Genomic DNA, 21,130 nt, shown 5'->3' with positions numbered 1-21,130 from the left:
CATCACCACCAGCGGCACACGGCCGAGGGCAGAGGTGTTAACGAACCTGGAAAGCTGCCCCACCCGGTGCTCCCGCCGGACCAGGAGCCAGAGCCCACCCTCATTACAAGGCTCTGCCTTCCAAAGCCAGTGCAAACAAAAGCTGACTGCTTTGACCAGCCACTCCAGTTCACTGTAAACATTTTGACATGTGTTTCACTCACGTACAAACTCTGCTGCTCTGAAGAATAACCTTCAAGAGAGGGTAATTTCATTACTCAAGCAAACACCAGAAAAAACCTCATCTCCCTGCAAAGCCTCAAGTGGTGCATGAGAGCTCATCCTCAGTCTCATTTTTAACAGTTATTTTCCTTCCCCCTTTAGTTATGTCTGTGTAGCCCAGATGTGTATACATATATATATGTATATGTATGTATGCTAGCCATATGTCCTGTCCCTATGTTCCTGCAAATCTTGCACTGAATTTATAGGCCTTACCCACAGCAAGGCACAGCAATAAGCAGGACATGTACATCACCACAAGCAGGGGAGATTCAGCTCATACATTACAGACATGTCCCTTCTATCACCCTCTAACCTTGTTCAAACTCTTGTTCAGATGAGGGGGAAGTAAAATGTAGGTTTTCTCCATATGTTAAAAGTGCTTTGATTAATACAAACTTTGTACAATTAGACGTCTTGGGCCACTGGCTTGTGATGAGAGCTGGACAGTTCAGAAAGGCCCCTTTCCAAAAGGATTGCAGGAAGGTTACTGTAGAGCAAAAGAAGAAACAATGTAAGAGGTTGGGTTTTTTTTTTTTGCAAAGAGGGATTATATAAACTCCAAGGAGAACGCAAACATTCTTTTTCATTCTTATTTTCTTACTTTGCTCAGGAAAGTAGGTAATAACTATCTAGCTTCTTTGTAAAAACTTAGCAATTAATTCAGTGTACAGCTGGCATTTTAGTTCTTCAAGAACTTCAAGGATTTCTCTGTCTACCTCAACAGCCTAGGTAGGTAAAGGGATAAAACCTAACCCTGGCCCCCTGAGGGGGATGTGGGAAAAAGTGGGTAAAACTGGTAGTTCCAAAGAGAAGACAAATGAGACTAAATAAGTGGCAAGTGCTCAGCTGTCTTGTGTTTCTCTGGGGACTCACGTTTGAGCAGCTTGAGGAAGGATATCCAGCTAAAGGTCTGGACTAGAACACATGGCTCCTGCATCTCATTTATAAGCCATAAATGCAGAGTTTCAGAGACCGCAGCAATGCCCATCCATCTGACCAGCCACACCGCAGACCCCTCCCAGCTTCACACCCAGGCCCACGGACCGGCTTTCTAACCTCAGAACTTCAAAGCCTCCCCACCGTGTGATGCCATGCTTAAGCAAGCTGTATCTAACCTATTACTCCATCTCCTTAAGTACATCCTACCCAGAAACATCCCAGGCACTGAGCAGCGATCCCCAGCGCTGCACCAGTCAGCCCAGTTGGCCACGGCACATCCCAGTGTGGGAGAGCAGGGACCGCACGGGCAGCGTGGGCCTGGACACCCGGACCTTCAACTCGGCAGGGACCCTCCTGCCATGTATTCCCCCATATATAACATGGTTCAGCACCGCTTGTTAATGGATAAATCTGCACCAGAACAGGCAGCTGCCAACCCATGAGAGCGCTCCTAGTAATTACTGCCACAAGATAAAGACGAAAACAACTATTATTTTATGATTGAAGCACAAAGGATTAAGGGCACAACCCCAATGTCCCACCTGTACTGCCCATGCTTCGGAGGGGCCCCTTCTCACCTCATCCCCTTAACAGAGTCCATGATTTTCTAACATCCTATGCATGCAAATCATATATTTCTTTCTTTGAATGTGTTCCCAACACCAAATAAACCCTCATTTTGCACTTTACATCCTTTAGCAAGCCTGTCTACACAAGCTGTGAAACGCTCCATCCTCTGCCCGCTTGCTTTTTGCAGGCTCCTTCCAGAGCGAAGCTCCAGCCTTCCCTCGGCTTCTTCCCTAAGAAGAGAACTGCATTTTGCTCATTCCCGTTTGATATATTTGTTGTGAGACAGGATCATATGAGATTGAAGGCCCAGGAAACCCCATGCTGTGTACCTTGCATAAAATGTACTTTCTCTTACCCTAGAAAACGGCTTACATGACGTGTAGATTTTATAAATATATATCTATGAAATTTTGAAAGCAGGCAAAAAACATTATAATATCATAAGGCGGCAAGGAATACAAAAGAAAAAAAAAAACCACAGTGAATAGAATCCTTTTTTTATAAAAAAGAAAACCATGCTTAACACAAAGTCCTTCATGAATTCTCTTTATACTTGCAGCGACACAAATTCACCATTCTGCTGACACTGTTGCTGACGCTACTGAAAAAGTCACCCAAGAAGGCTCATTTTAACACAAAATTTTGCAAGGGGAGGAAATGGGGATTTGTAAGAGAACATTTCCTTCTTCTTAATCACAGCGTCCTTACTGCGGTGGCATACAGTCCACTTGGACTTTTTAATTGCTTTAATGATAACGACATAATGTTTTTGGGCTAACTGCCACAAAGACATCCAGTTAAGAGGGGAAAATCTTAAATTATAGTTACCCAAAAAAATCCCCCCCAGAAAGGATTTAATGCCAACAAATAAGAGATTCCTGCAGTAACTCTGTTTCTAATATTGCTATTAATTTTTAATACCACCCTCAGATTCCATTCACTCAAGTCACTGAGGAATTCTTAAGTATTTACAGCCATCAGTCAAACAAGGAACCTTTTCAGCTCTTTGCCCTTAGAATCATGAGGTATAAACTTTCAACTTCCATACAGAAAGATATTTTTAAAATGGAAGAGCGCATTTCCCAGAATAATGATGCTCTAATACCAAACAGCAGCTCAGTTATTTTGTGTTAAGAAACCAAAGCCCTTCTTACACAATTTCAAAGCAGCAGCTGTGACTTTGAAACCAGGAATTCACCCTGGCCACCTGCTTTAAAAGCGGCCAAAATAAACGCGTTGGGCCGGTTGCTGCCGCCAGCCATGGGATGGCAGAGCAGCACAAACCGCTCGCTGCCAGGGATTCGCGGCCACGCATCCCCAGCACCTCCTCTGCCTCAGGACCTCAGGGCTGGATTCATTATTACCTGCTAGACTGCGGTGCTGTACTCGCGAAGAGCAAAACTTCCTTGCACAGCTGAGCTGCGTTGCTCAGGGCGCACGGTTCGCAGCACGGCGGGTTGTTCTGCAGCAGATGATCCTTCTCAGCCACTACGCAAACAGTCTTACGGTCTCGCTTGTAAGGTATTGTTTTCTTTGAAGAAAGGGCTTGTTTTGCTGTTGGTTTGGGGTTTTTTCATAGACTCAAAACCATAATAGTAATAACAGTGAACTAAAAACGATGGCTTCAAAACCTCAAAGCAGCCCGCTTTTTCTAAACTTAATTAAACATTGCAAAACCAGTGCCTACCAACGCCGCTCGGCGGAACACGGGATCTCCCCAAATTCACAACCGTGCACCTCGGGAGGTATTTCAGGGCCTAATCCTGCTCTCAGGAATACCAGAGGCTGACGGTCTTCAACAGTAAAAGAATCTGGCCCACAAAGACTCAGTTGTTTCTCATTCTTGGTATTAAAAAGAAAGCATATTTTGCATCAACCTGAAAATAATCACCTTCAGAAAACCACAAAGTACTGCAGAAGAAAAAGAAACCTTTAATATTTAAAAACATACAAAGACGTTCCTAAAAGTTTATTTTAACGGAACATTGCTAAAGGAGCGGAGGGGGTGGGTAAAAAAAGAACAACAATAAAATCAGGGCAGTGCTCGGTGTCGTGGGTTCTTCCCACGTTGAGCCCTTTTTGCCCTGTTTTCCCCTTCACACACCCCTTGTGCACATTTCAAAGCGACCTGCTGCACCACCAGCACCGCTGAGCACAAACATCTTCTTCTTACAGCCAGCAAAGGACCCGCATTTTGATCTTCAAGGAAAAGCCTCTGGATGGTACAACTCAAAAGGCTGCTGCAAGTGTAATTCTTCATTTTTTTCTTTTCCTATAAATTACTCCTCCTTTTGATGTCTATTCTTGCTCTTAAAACAAATAGACACATCAGGTTAAGATGAAAACTGCCCACACGACAAGTTTGTGTTTACAAGCTTAAGAGCAAGTTTCACTTGAACACAGGTCAATGCCGCTTTAAGAAAACATCACATACCAAAAAAATCACACATGGTTAGAACACATCAGGAGCAGGGAGGAATTGTGGACTCAGTCTGTGAGGCACCGAGCCAGCCTGAGAAGCCCTTTGAAGTTAGAAAAACATCCTCTGGTCAGAGCACATTTGTGAAACCGTGGGACAGGCGCTTTAAACAACATTCACTGGGCGATCACCTGCGGTGTGCCAGCGGATCGGCGCCTGGGTAACCTCAGACTCGTAACCCTTTACATCCCACCAGCGTCGCTCGCTCCAAAACCTGCCCTACCGACAGCACGCAGTCAGAAAACGCGCCCTTTCGCCCTCTGCGTGAGGCCGGCAGGCGGTTCCAAAAGCACATGGAGTTCAGGTGGATCTGCCGTCAGCAGAGCTCGGCCGAGAGAAGAACAGGCGCGTTCCATGGCGAGGCAGCACCCAAACTTACAATATGGTTTGGCATGCAGCCAGGTACGACACCAAATACCCGCTGCCAGTCACCAGCATCACGAGGAGGAGGGTCGTTGGCTGCGGATGGCCAAGTCATAGAATCACAGAATCATTTGGGTTGGAAAAGCCCCTCAAGATCACTGAGTCCAACCATAACCCACCCCTGGCACTGCCCCATGTCCTGAGAACCTCATGTCCGTCTGTCCAACCCTCCAGGGATGGTGACTCCAGCACTGCCCTGGGCAGCCTGTTCCAATGCCCCACAGCCCTTTGGGGAAGAAATTGTTCCCCAGATCCAACCTCAACCTCCCCTGGCGCAACTTGAGGCCGTTTCCTCTGCTCCTGGCGCTTGTTCCTGGGGAGCAGAGCCCGACCCCCCTGGCTCCAAGCTCCTTTCAGGCAGTTCAGAGATCAGAAGGTCTCCCCTCAGCTCCTGTTCTCCAGCTGAACCCCCCAGGTCCCTCAGCCGCTCCCACACTTACCTGGACCTCATAAGTCCAGGTAACACACACTTCCCCTTATCCCCCACTTCCAGACAGATGGGACTGAACACCAGAAAACTGCTTTTTCAGCTGAGTTACCTCCCTCCGCACGCTCTGCCAGCACAAGTCCAAGCCAAGTCCTACCCCCACGCTGGCACATCTCTCAGACCGGCTCATCCCTTGGAAAAGAGAGGCCCTGTACATATTCTAGCTGAAGGTAGAATTGTTATCCATTCCTGATACTGCTGGATATGGGAACAGATAGGCAATAAGAGCTGATTTTGACCGGACCCCATGTGTGTGGGGAGCGGGGAGGAGGAGGCCTCACCCTGGCCAGGGCTCCTGCTGTGAGGAGACACTGAGGCACAGCAGGCCAGGACTCTCCTTGCTTAAAACACACCCCTGTTTGCACAACAAGAGCATTCTTCTCGTCCAGCCATTCTGTTCTTCTTCTGTATCCAACAGGCTTCCCTATCTGCCCCAGCGGTGGTGAAATTCTTGTCACGTTCTGAGGGTCAGGTCACCTTGGCAGAGCGACTAAGGGACATCACAGCCCTTCTGCTGCTCCCATGAACATATCCCACCATCGCTCATTTTCTGGTGAATCTAAGAGCTTCCCACCACAACATCTTTCATTTGCATCTTTCCAAAATGGGGAAATACCAGGGTAAATTGTTTTAGCAGAGGGTTGTTCACATGCACATTCACCTACATGCTCCAGTCTCACTCGGCCCTCCTGGAGAACTGCAAACGTCCGAGGACACAGAGCACTTCAACGTGCCTTATTTCTGACTTTTATCACATAGTTCTCACAAAAATTGATTTCATTCATTTTTTTCTTTCCTAAATTGAATTAAAAAAAAGAAAAGAAAAATGAAAAAAACCCAACAGCACATGTGGAAAAGCAGTGGCATGGTAAGGGTGAGGGCCAACGAAGTCCATGTAGCACCACTGAACACAACAGGCCCTTTCCAGTCGCTGGGTTCTTTTATTTTTGGTTACATGCCACCATGTTTTAATCCAAGACTTTTCACAGAAAAGCCCCGTTAAATAGCTTAGGCAGGAAGAGATCTCATTTACCTCTTTCTGCTATGCACTGGTCCAGAGTTAAAGATTTTGCGTGCTTCCTATTTGCCATAAAGAAACAATTAAAACCAGCCTTAAAGTAGAAGAAGAAAATAAGAAGGGAGAGAATGAGACTGCGGTGCCATACTTTAACAAACCAATCTAATTAGATAAAACACACCTCCATACAATACAATAAAAATGTGGTATTTTAATGAGTATTAAGCAGTGCTGTGGGAATAGCCTCACTCAGAATTTGCTTTTTAAACCTATCTGCAAAATAACATGGCTAATTACAAATGGGAAATCAAGTGGCGGCACAACTGGGACAAACTTTTGTGAACCTGTCATCAAATGATCAGATAAACTGCACCCGCGGAGGAAAAACCCACCAGCCATGCGGCTGTGAGATAAAAGACTATTTAGTCTCACCACTTGAACCTTGTCTTGTCTTCCACCAATGTGGCAGAGAACCCAACACAAAACCATGGAAAGCAATGAGAAGTTTCCCCTCTATTGCAACATGGCTCTCGAATCAAAACATAACGGAGAAATACCGCAGGATTTTTTCAACATGATAAAAAACAGATTTACCCAACTGCACTGAGTTAGTTAAAAATAGGCCTTTATAAGTAATTTATTTACGGTATTCTGAAAAACTCCTTTTACGTACATATCCACATCAGGAACAAGACCTTGCACATAAGCCTTTGCGTAAATAAAAATGGCTTTAACTGAGATAACCTATGAAGTTTATCCTCAAAATAAAATTAAAGATTCAGGATGGCTAAATGAGGCACAGTTTTTCCATGGGAAAATATCAAAGTATTATTTATTTTTCTGTAAGTACTTGTTTTGAAAAGCCCTTCCTTCCCACCTGGGCTTCGGCTAGAAGCCACAGTCTACATTTAAACAGTATGTATGCTTCAGAAAACTATCAACCACCTTTCTTTTTTAAAAGAGAAGCATATGAAATTATTTGATCTACTTTTCATAAAGAAAGGCTAGGGCTGACCATAAAGAAATAGGCAGGCTCCCAGTATAAACTTACCAGGATTACATCAAAGACCTTCCTCTAGGATCAGACGATTGATTTCTTCAATGCTTTTTAGAATTTCTTCCAGGATATTTTGGGTTATTGCCTTAGACCTTTGCTCAGCTGGAATGACAGATATTCTGTTTGCTAGACTATGATGTTCTCTCTTTATAGGGGAACGAGTGTCTGTAGTTTACACACACGTACGCTATGTGAACACAGAGAGACTTCGAAAGTTCACAAGCAAAATTATTATTTATTGTTTCAAAAAGAGTAGTTTATTACAGAAACACTGATACGGGCTTAACCGCAGCATCTTATGCAATACAGAGACTGCTTGTTATTCTGCGAGCTCAAGACTGGGGCACTCTATGCTCAGAGAAAATTCCTGCTCCCCCAAACAGGCATTTGTTCTTTTATATGCATTTAATACATAAGGCTTAGCTTTACAGCTGCCACATTCTTTACCTAACTCTCTGGAAACTAACTGTCCTGGAATTATAAAAGATTTTGCAGATAGGACAACAAGAAGCGGCTTAGTCCTCACCTACTGCTCCCGCACCTCTGGGGAATCAGCAAACTACCTGCGAGGGCAACGCAATGCGCTCCCTTCCTCCCCCAAGACAAATCTGTCACCTCCGCACCACTCATCATTCGCATCAGAGTACGGATCAAAAGATCCGAGGCTGCTCCCAAATCCCACTTCTCCTGCAAGACAGCACTTTGTTCTGTCACTTCCCTACTGCGTCTATCCCCTTATTTTATGCCTCACAGCATGTGTGGCTGCACCCCCAGATCAAACACCCATGCATGATTTTCTTTCACAGATCTTGAATCACAATGTTATACTTTAATGGGAACCTCAATATACTTAATCCCTTTAAAGCTGCCACAGTAATGCCCCCAAATGCATTAAATTCCAGCCTAATCGCCAAACACAAAGTATTTCTCCAGATGGACAGTGCACAGGCTGTTCTGACCACATGCCAATCCACCTCCAGCAGCACACACTGCCTGCGCTTGTTACTGTGGAGCCCAAGGATACACGGCTGAAAATTCCAGGCACTTTACAAGTTCTCTGCTGCAGATTTTGCTCAAAACATAACTGATCTCCCCCCGCATCTCAAGGGAGGATCTTGCATTCTCAGGGGATTCTCATTGCGAATCACACAAGGGATCAGTGCCACTGAGTCCGCATTTAAACCCAAACCCATTACAACCAAAACCAAAACATTTTCAAGGTTTAAGCAAGACACCCTTTCACAGTCAGCTCGATGAGCTTCAGAGTTCCACGGAATCTTCAGATCGAGAAGGGTTATCAGGGGAAAACTATCAAATATCAGAGCTTTCACAAAACGCAGAGGAACCACTTGCCTGGTAAGTCTTGCTCACGTGTATTAAATGTTACTAACAACAGCTTCAGGTCTAAGAACAACTCCTCCCAGTGTGCATTTGGCTGGGACCTGGGTTTGGAGCAGGGGACTGCAGGGTGTCCAGTTATCCCTGCTGAGGGGTGAGTGGGTGGGATCTTTGGGGTGTATTTTTATGGGGGTCTTGGCCATTACAGAGTTTCTTGGGTTGCTGGAGTTGCAGTCTCCTGTAGCCACAGCCTGGCCTTCTGATTTCCTCCACCAAAAGCTTTATAGACTGAAACAACAGGATTATTTATTGCCCTATAATCTACCACAGGCCACACCTCACAAACCAGCCCACTAGTACTCAACTTCACTGCTGCTGTAAGACCTCCCAGCGCCAGACGGCATCGTTCCCTCCTGCAAACGATGACGTTCTGTAGGACTAAACCAGAAGTATTTCTTACATACAATGGGCACACATCAGGCCACGTGAGACGCACACGTGTGGGTATTAAGGAATCTGGCTGAGCTCTTACTTGCAGATATAAACCTGCTGGAAAGCCAACGCGCCCATCTTTCCGGAACAGCGGATGTGCAGTTATGTGACAGTGGTCTATTTGAAAGACACCAACTCTACGGGACTTCCCACCTCAAAAAAGGATGTTTTGCACGCTCACAAGTGTCATCGCTACCCTGCAAATTACAAAACAATATATGCCATATTGCTGTAATAAATCTAGAAGTCTACAAAAAGCAAATGCACCGTAGGGCTGTAGCTCTCACAGAGAGACCAGGACAGCAGCGGGTGGACCTACACGAGCCGTTTCCCCTCTCTCGGACACTACGCAGTAGTAAAAACATGTGGGCCAGCACGGCCCTCTCAGCACAGCAACCACCGCTGGCGCTGCGCCGCCGCAAGACAAACGTCCCGAGATATTCCAACACAAACACGCTCCGCTGGCTCCGGAATCAGACACAATGAAGATCTTGCGTTTGGAACTCGGTTAATAATTCTTGAATGGAATACGGTCCAACTCAGTGTCCCATAGCTGTAGTTACTCTGTAGGAGTAAATACAAGCTTAGCTTTGCTGCCAACGTTGGCAGATATGACTACATAAATTCACAGAGAAAGTCTATTTGACCATTTCTTTGCGTTAATTTTTTGGACTAAAACTATACCTCATTTCCCATGAAAAAAATCTATAAATATCACATAGTCTGAAAACTCCTGAGTACTCAGAGTAACTTGTGTATTAACTAGAAAAGTGGTTTAGTTACAAAAAAATACATCAAGTATTTTGTACATTTCAACATCGACCATTTACTTCCCAACCAGGTTTTGATGCTGACATTAACGTAGCAAAATCCATCCACAAGAATTTCTGTAAAGGCCAACATCTGCAGCACAGGGAGCAACGTTCCACTTTGATTTAAATATCATCACCAAACAATTATTTCCCCAACTTTGGAAAAACTAACTCTTACAAAGTTGGAGTACTCAAGAGACTTCTCTTTCCTCTGTTCACAACCCAACTCAAAAGAAACCATAAAAGTCAAGCAAGATCTTCTTCTGAAGGGTGCCTACAAATAGCCACTTACCCAGCTCCTCCTGGGTCTCATTACAGATCTCACAAAACCTCCACAAAACCCGTCTGTTAACGAACGCTGCTCCAAAGAACATTCCCATATGGCGACAATCATGTGCTACACATTTCCCATTTTTGTTATAACCACTTTTAGTGCAAAGCCTGGGCTACATTATTTACATTTAAATCATTAAAGAATATAACACAGTCTTGTTACTTTTCATCCCAGTTTACAGAAGAAAATGAATTCCCGAACCAAGGATTTCTCATTCAGAAGAATGAAGGTTTCACCAAGCCAAGAGGGACTATCGGTTGCCCAAAAGACAGAGCTTGTCTCACTTGGATGAGGACTCCACCCAGCTACCACAAGGAACATGCCTCCTTCTTCCAAACATCCAAAGTAACCCAACTTTGAGGGGGTGGAGAAAGAAGGTCCTTTAGAGATTTAAAAAAGATAGTTTAACGAGATCGTCTGCAGAAGCTTCACAGGTCATTCAGCTTCCCAATCAAGATGGCAAATTAAAAGCGCACCACATTAAATCTGAACCACCTATAAAACAGGCTCTGATGAAATACAGACTGTCTTCCATCCGTCTCCTCCATATGGCTCAAGCAAAGTCAACTTTTAATTTCATAACACAGAATATTTAATTTATGCTTTTCTTCATATGTCAATTTAACCTCCGGCACATAGCTTTGAAACCATGTAAGGATGCCTAACACTTTCCATATGGCAACTGAATTGTGGCTTTTAATTGCACCAACTGGTATCATTCAAGGATAATTCCCTTGGAATCCTGCTTTCTGCTACAGTATTGGCCAATTCATTAATCTCATCACCATGGCACTGATACTTTCAGAGACGCTTTGATTGTTAATATTCGTATTGTAATTTTTCCAAGCTAGAGCTGTCAAGATACACTGTGTGCACCACTAATTAAATTATCTTGGTTTGTTGGCACCAAATTTCAACACTAAATAAGATTCTGCTTCTCTCCCTTTTAATATGAAGTTTGGCGATATTATTTTAAATGCCATACACGATATTTTGTGTATCAAAGTATTCTTTCAGTCACACCAATATCTAGCACTGCTGAGTCTATTGCTGCTTTTAATCCTCAGAGTCAATACAAATAATTATCTATACAACGCTGCCATGAACGCACTTGGAAATATTTCCGTTTTAAAGATCACTTCAGCAGTCATACAGGGACATTTTAATTGCTCTTGTCACCATGTCAGTAGAAGGCAGCCTTTCAAATGTCATTCTACCCATGCCATGACCCCAAAGCCGTGCTACAATTAAACCTTCCACTCCAACAGCCTTTGCGCCACAGTCTATCCACACCACTAAAGAAGCCTCTCCTATGTTTATTATTTTCATTTGGGATAAATGACCTACCCAGCTGTGATTTCCATAAGGCTATGTATTTTTACATGCACACACACACATGCTATTTAACAGTGGGGGACTGGGAAGGGCTTCTTATTAAAAACTGAAGGGATGATGCTAGAGGAGCAGTGGGGTTGGCACTGGCCGTCCCCTCGCAGCCACGCCAGGAATGTCCATTAATGTCACCGGCAGCTCCAGGCCCAGGACAAATGGAGCCTCAGCCCCACCTCTGCGCTTCACGCTCTAGTATTCCCACACCAGATCCTCTAATTAATATCAATTAAGGTTGAACACGAGGATCACCAGCACCAAAGAGCCCAGCAGAAGTGGGAAGCTAAAGCCTTTTCTATTTTACCTAAAATGATGGCTTACAACTTGGCTCACTGGGAACTGGTTTGGAACTTCATTAAAAAAACAAGATTACTTATTTCTTCCCAATCCCAAGCACAGATCTCAATGAGACGCACAAGAAACCAGTAAAAATTCTTATGTCTTTGAAGATAAAAGCAAATTGAACTAAGCAAATGTCATATTTAATATTTTCCCCCCTAGCATAGAACTACTTCTCAGTTAAACAAATAAATACATGAATATTTGCAAACAATGTTGATCTCCAAATATAGTTTGTAAAAGTAAACACACTGAATACACTTAAACTTAAGAGTTATACAGGATAATCCACCATTTCAGAAAACCTTTCTGGGCTCAAGTGAACTCATTCACAAAGCAGCGAGAGAAGCATATTCACTTGCTCCAACAGATTTACAGCCCCAGTGGTTTCAATTAGCTTTGAAACCAGAAGATGACTCTGGACCTTGTATTTTTCATGGATGCAACAGAATTCCTTTTTCCTTTAATTCTCCTGGATGCAGAAGGCTGGAGCCCAGCCCTTGTCCCCCACAGCAATTAAAGCACTTAGAGCCCAGCAGCCCCCGCTGGGCGGGGGCAGTGGTTTAATGGGATCAGACACTGGGAGCCACACCAGAAATGCGCATTTCGGACACGTTCTCCTTCCCCAGCGTCTGCCTTCACCCAACTACTTACTGTGAGTTCCTTCTCAGGCAGCTGATGCGTTTGGCAATAGCTGGACACTAATTACTGTTCTACCTGCAAACTGAAGCGGGGACACGCCGAGGGGACACGCCACGCCGAGGCAAGTCTACTCCAACCAAGAAACTCTCAAAACCTCAGCTCAAGAAGAGAAAAGGGATGGTGTTTTTGAACCCTCCTGCTGTCAAATATCCCTTGAGTGAAGGGACATAAAGACCTTCCCTCCACAACTATTGTAAATTCACCATCCGAGAGAGGAGAGCAAATGGAATTCTATTGCTTTCTTGCACTAGCCACTCATTCCTCTTGTCAAACGCTACATGAACTTCAGTGTCATCTCCTCTGGATGACCCACTTGAGTAAAACAATTCAGTTCTTGAGGAAAAACATCCTTCCAACTATAGCCAAGACACAGTACATAGGGCAACGTAAGTCAAATTTCACTATCACACTCAAGTTCTAATAAAAATGATTCAAAAATCGGAAGTTTCAGACTTTGAAGCACTTCTGCCAGCAACAGGTCCCTGGAAGTGCGCTGGATTTCACACAATAGGGCCCTCCACACTAGTGGAACCACCATTAACAAAACCCTGATAAAGGATTCCTAGGAGGAAAACTATTTCTAGGACCATTATCTTTTTTAAACTCAACTGGATGTCTCTGCAGACAGACCTTTCCACCAGTGTGTGATCTCTTTCTGCCATAAGTCACAAACGCAGCAATTAGGGCCTATTTCAGGAGAAAAAAATACATATTTTAACAGGAAGCCAAAGTTTTGGTTGTGACACAAACTGCACCATTCGACCACTGGACCAGTTTAGGAGGAATCCTGAAGTACTAAGGACAACAGTACTACATTATTGGGGCCTACACAATTGTCCCACACAATCCCAGGTGACCAACCATGAGCAGAAGTCACCAGTATTTGTACATCTTGAGGTGGATGAAGAGCCAAGGGGTCAGGCTACAATTCGCTTTGTATCTTGGTATAATTATACAAGAGATCAAAGAGCTCTCAGAAGAGAAACAGTCATGCAATCTCAATTATGGAGTCAATAGCTGTGACTCCATAATCCTCGTCAAAAAGACTGTACATATGGCACATCTGGTTCCAATGTAGGATTAGAAATGCATCCTTCCATATTACCAAAAGTTCATATTTTAAAGGAACTTTAATGTAGCTGTCACAGTGTGCCTGTGACAGGATGACAATTAAACTAAATCAATTAGCCGGCTATATATGCATGCAAAATATATTAGGCAATAAATTGTGAATATTTTCAAGCATTCAGACACAGCTCTATCAGGATGACAGTAAGAAGCCTCGCGGGAACAGTGCTTTTAAACATACTTAAACCTATTTACAGTTTTATAACGTACTAAAACTGCAGACTAATTTTTAGTTAATGGCTTGCTAATTGCTGAGCTGTCGTGAGTAGGACACCTTGAGTAAGAAGAGGAATGCTGTCCTACAGTCATTCCAGCTGGGCAGACCTCAGGGGAATGAAAACTGAAGAGCCTTCTGAATCGCAAACTATCTCTGACAAAAGATTGGTTTCTTCCTTTTAGAAGAAAATGCATTTCACAAAGCTAAATTCAGAGTTTTTGACCTTCAGCTTTTGTACTTTAAACCTTTGTTTAGTTTGGCTAGTTGAACTTCTTTCCTAGAAAATACATATACGTGAAAGGTAGAACATATGTAAAAAGCTTGACTCACAAAAACGGCGATAGTAAAAAAATTAAAAGCACGTGTATCTACCCTTTGCATAGGTAACGTACATGTATGTACCAGTATTAATGAGAACCTCTTTCTTTGGACACATTGTCTCCAAAATAAGCACAATAAAAATAACTTCAATCAACCACACCTGCATGCTGAACATGAAGCGATTATGCTCATCAAACACGAACACTTCCATCAACACCTCACTCCTTTTCCTTACTTCTACTGACTCCCAGATTTTTCCTCCTCTAAATACAATGCTGGTGCAACCTAAAAACTCATCATTAGCTTTTCCCATACATGCATCTTCTACACCCTTTAACACCCCACCTAAAACGCACCATTCTCCATTTGCAAGTTAACTTTTCCTGAGACGCAAGTAGTCCAGGCTCTGACAATAAAACTGGTGGCTAACAAAGCAAAGAGCCCGCAGGAGGCTTGGTGGCCCTGCTCTGCTTGTGCTTTCAGAGCCACATTCCTTGCTGGGCAGCACAGATTCCAATCTCCCCATCTCTCAGGTTACTTTTCCACTGATGAAACTTTCAGGGCTTGATCCAAGGCTCACGGAAGTCAATGGGAGCCTTTCAGTAAACACCAATAAGCTCCGGATCATACCCTGAAACACTATGAGGACCATATCTAGGGGTTGTTGAGTTTGTTTACCTCCCATCATGCCTTTTTGTTTAAAGAGACAACATTTAAAAAGAAAAAAAAAAAGCAACTTAAACATTTCCTCCAGCCCAGCTTCACACGGCAGGGCTGGGCAAAGAGGGTGACAGTGACCAAGTGCTGGAAGAGCCTGGACAAGTGACATGTGGGGTAACTCTTACAGAGACAGTCACACGTTGTTAGCAAAGAGCAAATAAATAACAAAACGCTCGTCACGGACTTCTCGTTTCCCGAATTCCTCTGCCAAAATGTCACAGACAAACTCGTGCACCAGTCGGGGTTCACAAGCTTGTGCCCACTGCCAGGGTGCTGGGCTGCGCCCAGAGACTGTGCGGGTTCTGTGCTAACCGTCCTGCCCAGCCGCCAGCGGACAGGTCCCCTCGCTCCTCTGCCTTTTGTCCCAGCACCAACTTTGCTCTGCGGCTCCCAACTTCATCAAAGCTCTGAGGGAAACCACCCACGGGGCAGCCCCTTGGAGCAGCACTCGGGCAAAGCAAACCCTTTCCTTTGCACAACCGTCCCTCGGGAGGGAGCGAGGGATGGAGAAAGAGCTTTGGGCTGCCTCCGTTCCCAAGCGCGGGGGCGGTGGGGGCAGCGCGGGAGCTGACATACCCTGGCGCTGGAGAGCCTGCACACCGCCCGGTGCTGGCAGCCGTGCTGGAGTCCCGAGCTGCTGCCGCCCCCGGAGTATTTCTGCTTCACCATCCAGTCCTCCAGCCCTCTGCGAGCCAGGGAGGCGTTCACCGCGAAACTATCACCTAGAAAACAGGAGACAATGCCGCCGCTGAGCCGCCCGCTGTGCTCGCCCGGCCCCGCGGCCACCCCCGGGCACCCCCCCAGGCACCCCCGGGGCCGGGAGCGAGCGAACCGCGGCGGAAAGTTGCGGGGCGAGGGGCAGGGGGCCGGGGGCAGCCGTGCAAAGTTGCCGGCAGTGAGGAGCCATCCCTACCTTCTGGACTTTCTCTGGGCTTACAAACGGCAGCTAGGCAGATCCGGAGGAAAGTGTGTGGGGGAAATAATAAAGGAAGATCATTAGACACCAGTATAAAAGCACAGCGACAAACCGAGTAAAACCCGAATCGGGGGAAGGGGCGAGGGAAGTAGCAAGTGAAAGGAACTAACCATGTTTCGAGTGAAGTTTCCCCATCTCTCTGCATTGATCTGCAATTACGATTCATTTGAGTGTTTTCAGGAGGGTCAGGTTCGCTCGACGTTGTTTTTGTAGATGTATAAAATCCCAGCGCGTTTAGAAATCCATGTGCTCCGCTTCTCCCTGCGAACGCACAAGCGAGATGAAACCTCAGCTCCGGGCCGGCGTCCCCCTCTCGGCTCCAGCCTTCCTCCTCTCCCCGCTCTTGCCCAAAGACAGAGGCGGTTACAAAAGACCTTACTTCACCCACCGGGGAACATGATTGACACCTCATTGAGATTAGACCACTTGCAGGCAGCCTCCGCCTTCCCATTGGGCCGCGGCGGCGGATGAAAGGGCCGAGTGAGCCTTTTGGAGGCTCCAAAAAGAAAAAAAAAAAAAAAAAAAAAAAAAAAAAAAGGAAAGAAAGGAGAAAAAAAAAAAGAAAAAAAAGAAAGGAGCAGCCGGGGCGCGTTTCACTTCCAGCCAGGCACGGGCGGCCCCGCTCCGCGCAGCCCCGGCGGACAATGCGCTGCCCCGGCCCCCGCCTCCCGGCCCGGGCTGGGGGCTCCGGGGCCGCCCCCCATGCATCGCCCCGGGGCTGCCCCGGTGTCCGCGCAGAAGCGGCTGTTCGGCCGGCCCCGGGGTCCCCGCCCAAGCGCCGCTCTGCAGCTGCCGCCCGGCCCGCCCGTGGGGCTGCGGGGGCTCCGGACACCCCGCGCGGCTGCGTGATGGTGGAAAACTGCCCTCCGGCCCCCCCGCGCTCGGGTGCGGGGAGCAGCGCTCCTGAACCCCTCCTGGCCCCCTCCTGTGCGCCTCTTGTCCCCTTTCTGCCCCCTCCTGTCCCGCTCCTGTCCCCCTTCTGTCTCCTCTTGTCCCCCTCCTGTCGCCTCTCGTCCCCCTCCTGTCCCCCTCCTGCCACCTCTTGACCCTCTTCCATCCCCTTCCTGCCCCACTTCTGTCCCACTCCTGTTCCCCTTCTTTCCCCCTCCTGTCCCCCTTCTGTCCTGCTCCTGTGCCCCTCCTGCCCCCTCTTGTCCCCCTCTTGACCCCCTCTTGACCCTCTTCCATCCCCTCTTGTCCCCCCTTCTGTCCCACTCCTGTGCCACACCTGTCCCTCTCTTGTCCCTCTCCTGTCCCCCTCCTGTGCCCTTCTTGTCCCCCTCCCGTCCCCCCTTAGTGGTATCTCGGTTGCAAAGGAAGGCAGCACGTCTGGAAAAGCAGTTGTTGTGCTTAGTCCTGCAAACTGTTTGTCACGGGCATCTCTGCGCACACCCCACCGAAACCTCTGCGAATGCCAAAATGCAGTGTTCAGGGTCAGATCCGGAACCCTTGGTCAGTGATTCAAAATGTTGGCAGCAGGAGGACAAAGTATCTATCAGCTTTGTTATTATTACTACTATTGAGTAGATGAGATTTAAAAATAATCTCCCTTTCTGTAGTTTAGGAATGGTATATTTTTTACATATAGAAAAAACTAAAAGGAAACTTTCTGTTTCATAAAGACAATTCTCACAGTCATTAAAAATTTGTTTCCTTCCTCTGGCTGGTCATTATTTTTTCTGTTTATGAAAATCACATCTCCCTTGAGATCCTTGTAGTTCAACTAGGAGAGATAAAAGGGAGCGCGTAGCAGATTCAGAACAAGAAAAAATGAAGGCTTCTGAGAATTTCACTCCAGAAACTACTAGTCAAACTATGTAGGGATTGACCCAGATGGGCCTGGGCCAAAAACTTCAAGGCCACATCTGTGCTTTCAAATCCATACGTTTCAAGCACAGGGAGGAAGGAGTTGGGAGCCCATCTGAAAACAGATTCAAAGCACATGTAGTAACACTTCAGCGGGGAATTGGGGCGAGGAGAGGAGGGTCAGGCTTGGAGCTCGTTTTGAGAAGGAATTCCAAAGCACATGGATGTGGTGAAGGGCTGGTATGAACCGGCCAGTGGAAAGCCATTAAATGAACCATTTAAAGCCAAATTGTTCTTTGGATGACTGCAAAGTCATTTCTCATGTTATTTCAACTATTTATCTGTCTAGCAAAGAAAACACTCGCGTTGTGAAATGCAGCCATTGCAACAGCATCAATTGCTTGTCAAATAGCTAATAACATGCATCTTTCTTGAATCTCTTTTTTACGCATTTTAATAATTTATTTGGCCCATTTTTTATGTTGTGTATTTAAAGTGACATATTTGTTCCTTTGAAGATTGCTTCTTGTTTTGGGGAGGAGAAGGAGGGGAAGAAAGTGCTGGAGATGAAGCAGACTCCTTGGGGCATGAGCCTCACCTAGACTGAACACTTGTGAAAACTCTGATGCATATTAAAGAAATTGAAATACCAATTTCATTTTCTCCGCAGCTTGCCGTATAGTCGGGTACCCTTTTTAACATCATCGGCAAATGGTTTATTTGAGATATCATTTGTCTTCTCTGTTTATGAGTTCTGCTTTCACACGTGCAACTTTGGTTGGAGTTTAAAGCCCTTTTTCATCACAGTCAGTGGTGGACCCTGCAAATCCAAGGTTTTCACAGGGCAGCAAATCTGCCAGAAGAGTCCCAAATGTCAGCGACTCTGCGGAGAAACAAAAATACACGCTGGTTGCATGTTATTACTAAGTAGTAATTACAACTGCAGCTATTTCTTCCTCTACCTGCGAGAAAGTTTCAGCTCCTCTGAAAGGGCCAAATCCTGAGATGCTCAGAGTGTTTGTGCTCAGACAAATTCCAGCTGATTTCAGGAGGATCCAGCATGGTCTAACAACTAAACCCAGACCTCAGGATTTGACTCAGTAGAATTATAATGATCCTCAAAAGTACAGGGACTTGGAGGCACACAAAGCCTTTTGTTTCTCCTTCCATGGAGCCAGAAGTACGTTAAGTAGTGACGTCTAGTAAAATATCAGAGTAAAGTACACCATTCATAAAACTGTACCGATGATTAAAGGGTCTCTAATTCAACCCGGTGACCCCAGTGGAATTCTTGAAGTCTGAAAGCCATGACGTACAGTATTATTCATTGCCCTTTCATTAGTGCTGACTATGCTCCACTTTTTCAGAGGGCGGAAAACCCTTTTGAACCTTGATATAATATAAACTAGTTGATGATAGGAAATAAATGTATCTTAGCCAAAGAACAAGTGAATAAGACCACTCTGGGAATTAATTTTCAATATTCAATAGCATAGTAAAATTAACGACGATACTTGTAATAGCAAGAGTTATATCATCTGTTAGATGGAGGAGAACCCTTGTGTCCCACTGCAGGTTGTTCTGATGTCCCAACAAGGAGTGCAGTACTTCTGTGCAATGAGATCAGACAAAACATCGCATGGCTAGTTTGATTCTGTGTTTGCATATTGGCTACAGAACAGCAGGCAGAAATAAATGCCCAGTGCATGGTAAAGGGAGGGGGCAAAATACTGGAACAGGCTACCCAGAGAGGTGGTGGCTGAACCATCCCTGGAGACATCCCAGGCCAGGCTGGACGGGGCTCTGAGCAACCTGAGCTGGTGAAGATGTCCCTGTCATGGCAGGGAGGGCACTGGGGGAGCTGGGGAGGTCCCTTCAACACAAACTGTTCTAGGATAGTAAAACAGCATCGAAAAGTTTCAGATTCAACATGAACCTAAACATAAATAAACATGGTAAAAGGCCACATGAAAGCAAGTGTCCTAAACCTGGTTGTCCAGAGGCCAGGACAGAACTACTGCACAACACACTAATGCTGTACTCAGCTTTAAACTGGTACATTTAGCCAGAGATCACTTCAGACAGGGACTGACAGACATAGTCCAGCCCAGCAAACAGCAACAGCTGATGGGATCCAGCTCCTGTCCCACAGACATCGCTGGACCACGGGGACAGTCTGTACGGCTGGGAAGGCCCAGCCCAGCACACCCCAGTCCTGCCCAGCACACCCCAGCCCAGCACACCCCAGTCCTGCCCAGCACACCCCAGCTCAGACCAGCACACACCAGCCCAGCACACACCAGTTCAGCCCAGCCCAGCACACACCGGTCCTGCTCAGCACACACCAGCCCAGCCCAGCACACTCCAGCCCAGCACACCCCAGCCCTGCTCAGCACATCCCAGCTCAGCCCAGCACACACCAGCCCAGCCCAGCCCAGCACACACCAGTCCTGCTTAGCACACCCCAGCCCAGCCCAGCACACTCCAGCCCAGCCCAGCACACCCCAGCCAAGCCCCGCACACCCCAGTCCTGCCCCACACACCCCAGTCCGGCCCAGCACACCCCAGCACAGCCCAGAACACCCCAGCCCAGCACACCCCAGCCCAGCCTCGCACACCCCAGCCCAGCCCCGCACACCCCAGCCCAGCCCCGCACACCCCAGTTCTGCCCAGCACACCCCAGCCCAGCCCAGCACACACCAGTCCTGCTCAGCACACACCAGTCCCGCCCAGCACACACCAGTTCAGCGCAGCACACACCAGCCCAGCCCAGCACACACCAGTTCAGCCCAGCACACACCAGCCCAGCCCAGCACACACCAGTCCAGCCCAGCACACACCAGTTCTGCCCAGCACACACCAGTCCAGCTTAGCACGCGCCAGCCCAGCCCAGCACATACCAGCCCAGGCCAGCACACCAGTCTCGCTCAGCACACCCCAGTCCAGCCCAGCACACACCAGTTCTGCCCAGCACACCCCAGTCCAGCTTAGCACGCGCCAGCCCAGCCCAGCACACACCAGCCCAGCCCAGCACACCAGTCTCACTCAGCACACCCCAGTCCCGCCCAGCACACACCAGTTCAGCCCAGCACACACCAGCCCAGCCCAGCACACCAGTCTCACTCAGCACACCCCAGTCCTGCCCAGCACACACCAGTTCAGCCCAGCACACACCAGCACAGCCCAGCACACCAGTCCCAACCCACCAAGCTGAGAGACAAAAGGCTCAGGTGGGTGCTGAGCTCATTCACCAAGAAGTGGCACCCAGGCCATGCCCGACCGCCGCCAGCAGAAGTGAGGGTTGAACTGTGCTTTTACA

The 21,130-nt window shown here is 46.8% G+C and overlaps 1 protein-coding gene across 2 annotated transcripts in view; it reads right to left on the bottom strand.

Moving 5' to 3' along the window:
- Positions 1 to 16,512, bottom strand: part of NKD1 (NKD inhibitor of WNT signaling pathway 1) — a 101,359-nt gene extending 84,847 nt beyond the window's left edge. Inside the window, exons 1-4 of one of the 2 annotated variants that reach the window (XM_065848196.2) lie at positions 16,394 to 16,512; positions 16,116 to 16,266; positions 15,943 to 15,975; positions 15,606 to 15,751 (exon numbers count right to left, since the gene is read on the bottom strand). In XM_065848196.2, the coding sequence (XP_065704268.1) occupies positions 15,606 to 15,751; positions 15,943 to 15,975; positions 16,116 to 16,140 (204 nt within the window). In that variant the 5' untranslated portion in view covers positions 16,141 to 16,266; positions 16,394 to 16,512. The other variant, XM_065848195.2, reaches the window with a different exon arrangement.
- Positions 16,513 to 21,130: the final 4,618 nt, after the last annotated feature.

The sequence above is a fragment of the Patagioenas fasciata genome, chromosome 13 (genome assembly GCF_037038585.1).
Source record: "Patagioenas fasciata isolate bPatFas1 chromosome 13, bPatFas1.hap1, whole genome shotgun sequence".
Taxonomy (NCBI): domain Eukaryota; kingdom Metazoa; phylum Chordata; class Aves; order Columbiformes; family Columbidae; genus Patagioenas; species Patagioenas fasciata.
Note: the sequence above shows the minus strand (reverse complement) of the source record. Positions and strands in the feature narration are given on the sequence as shown.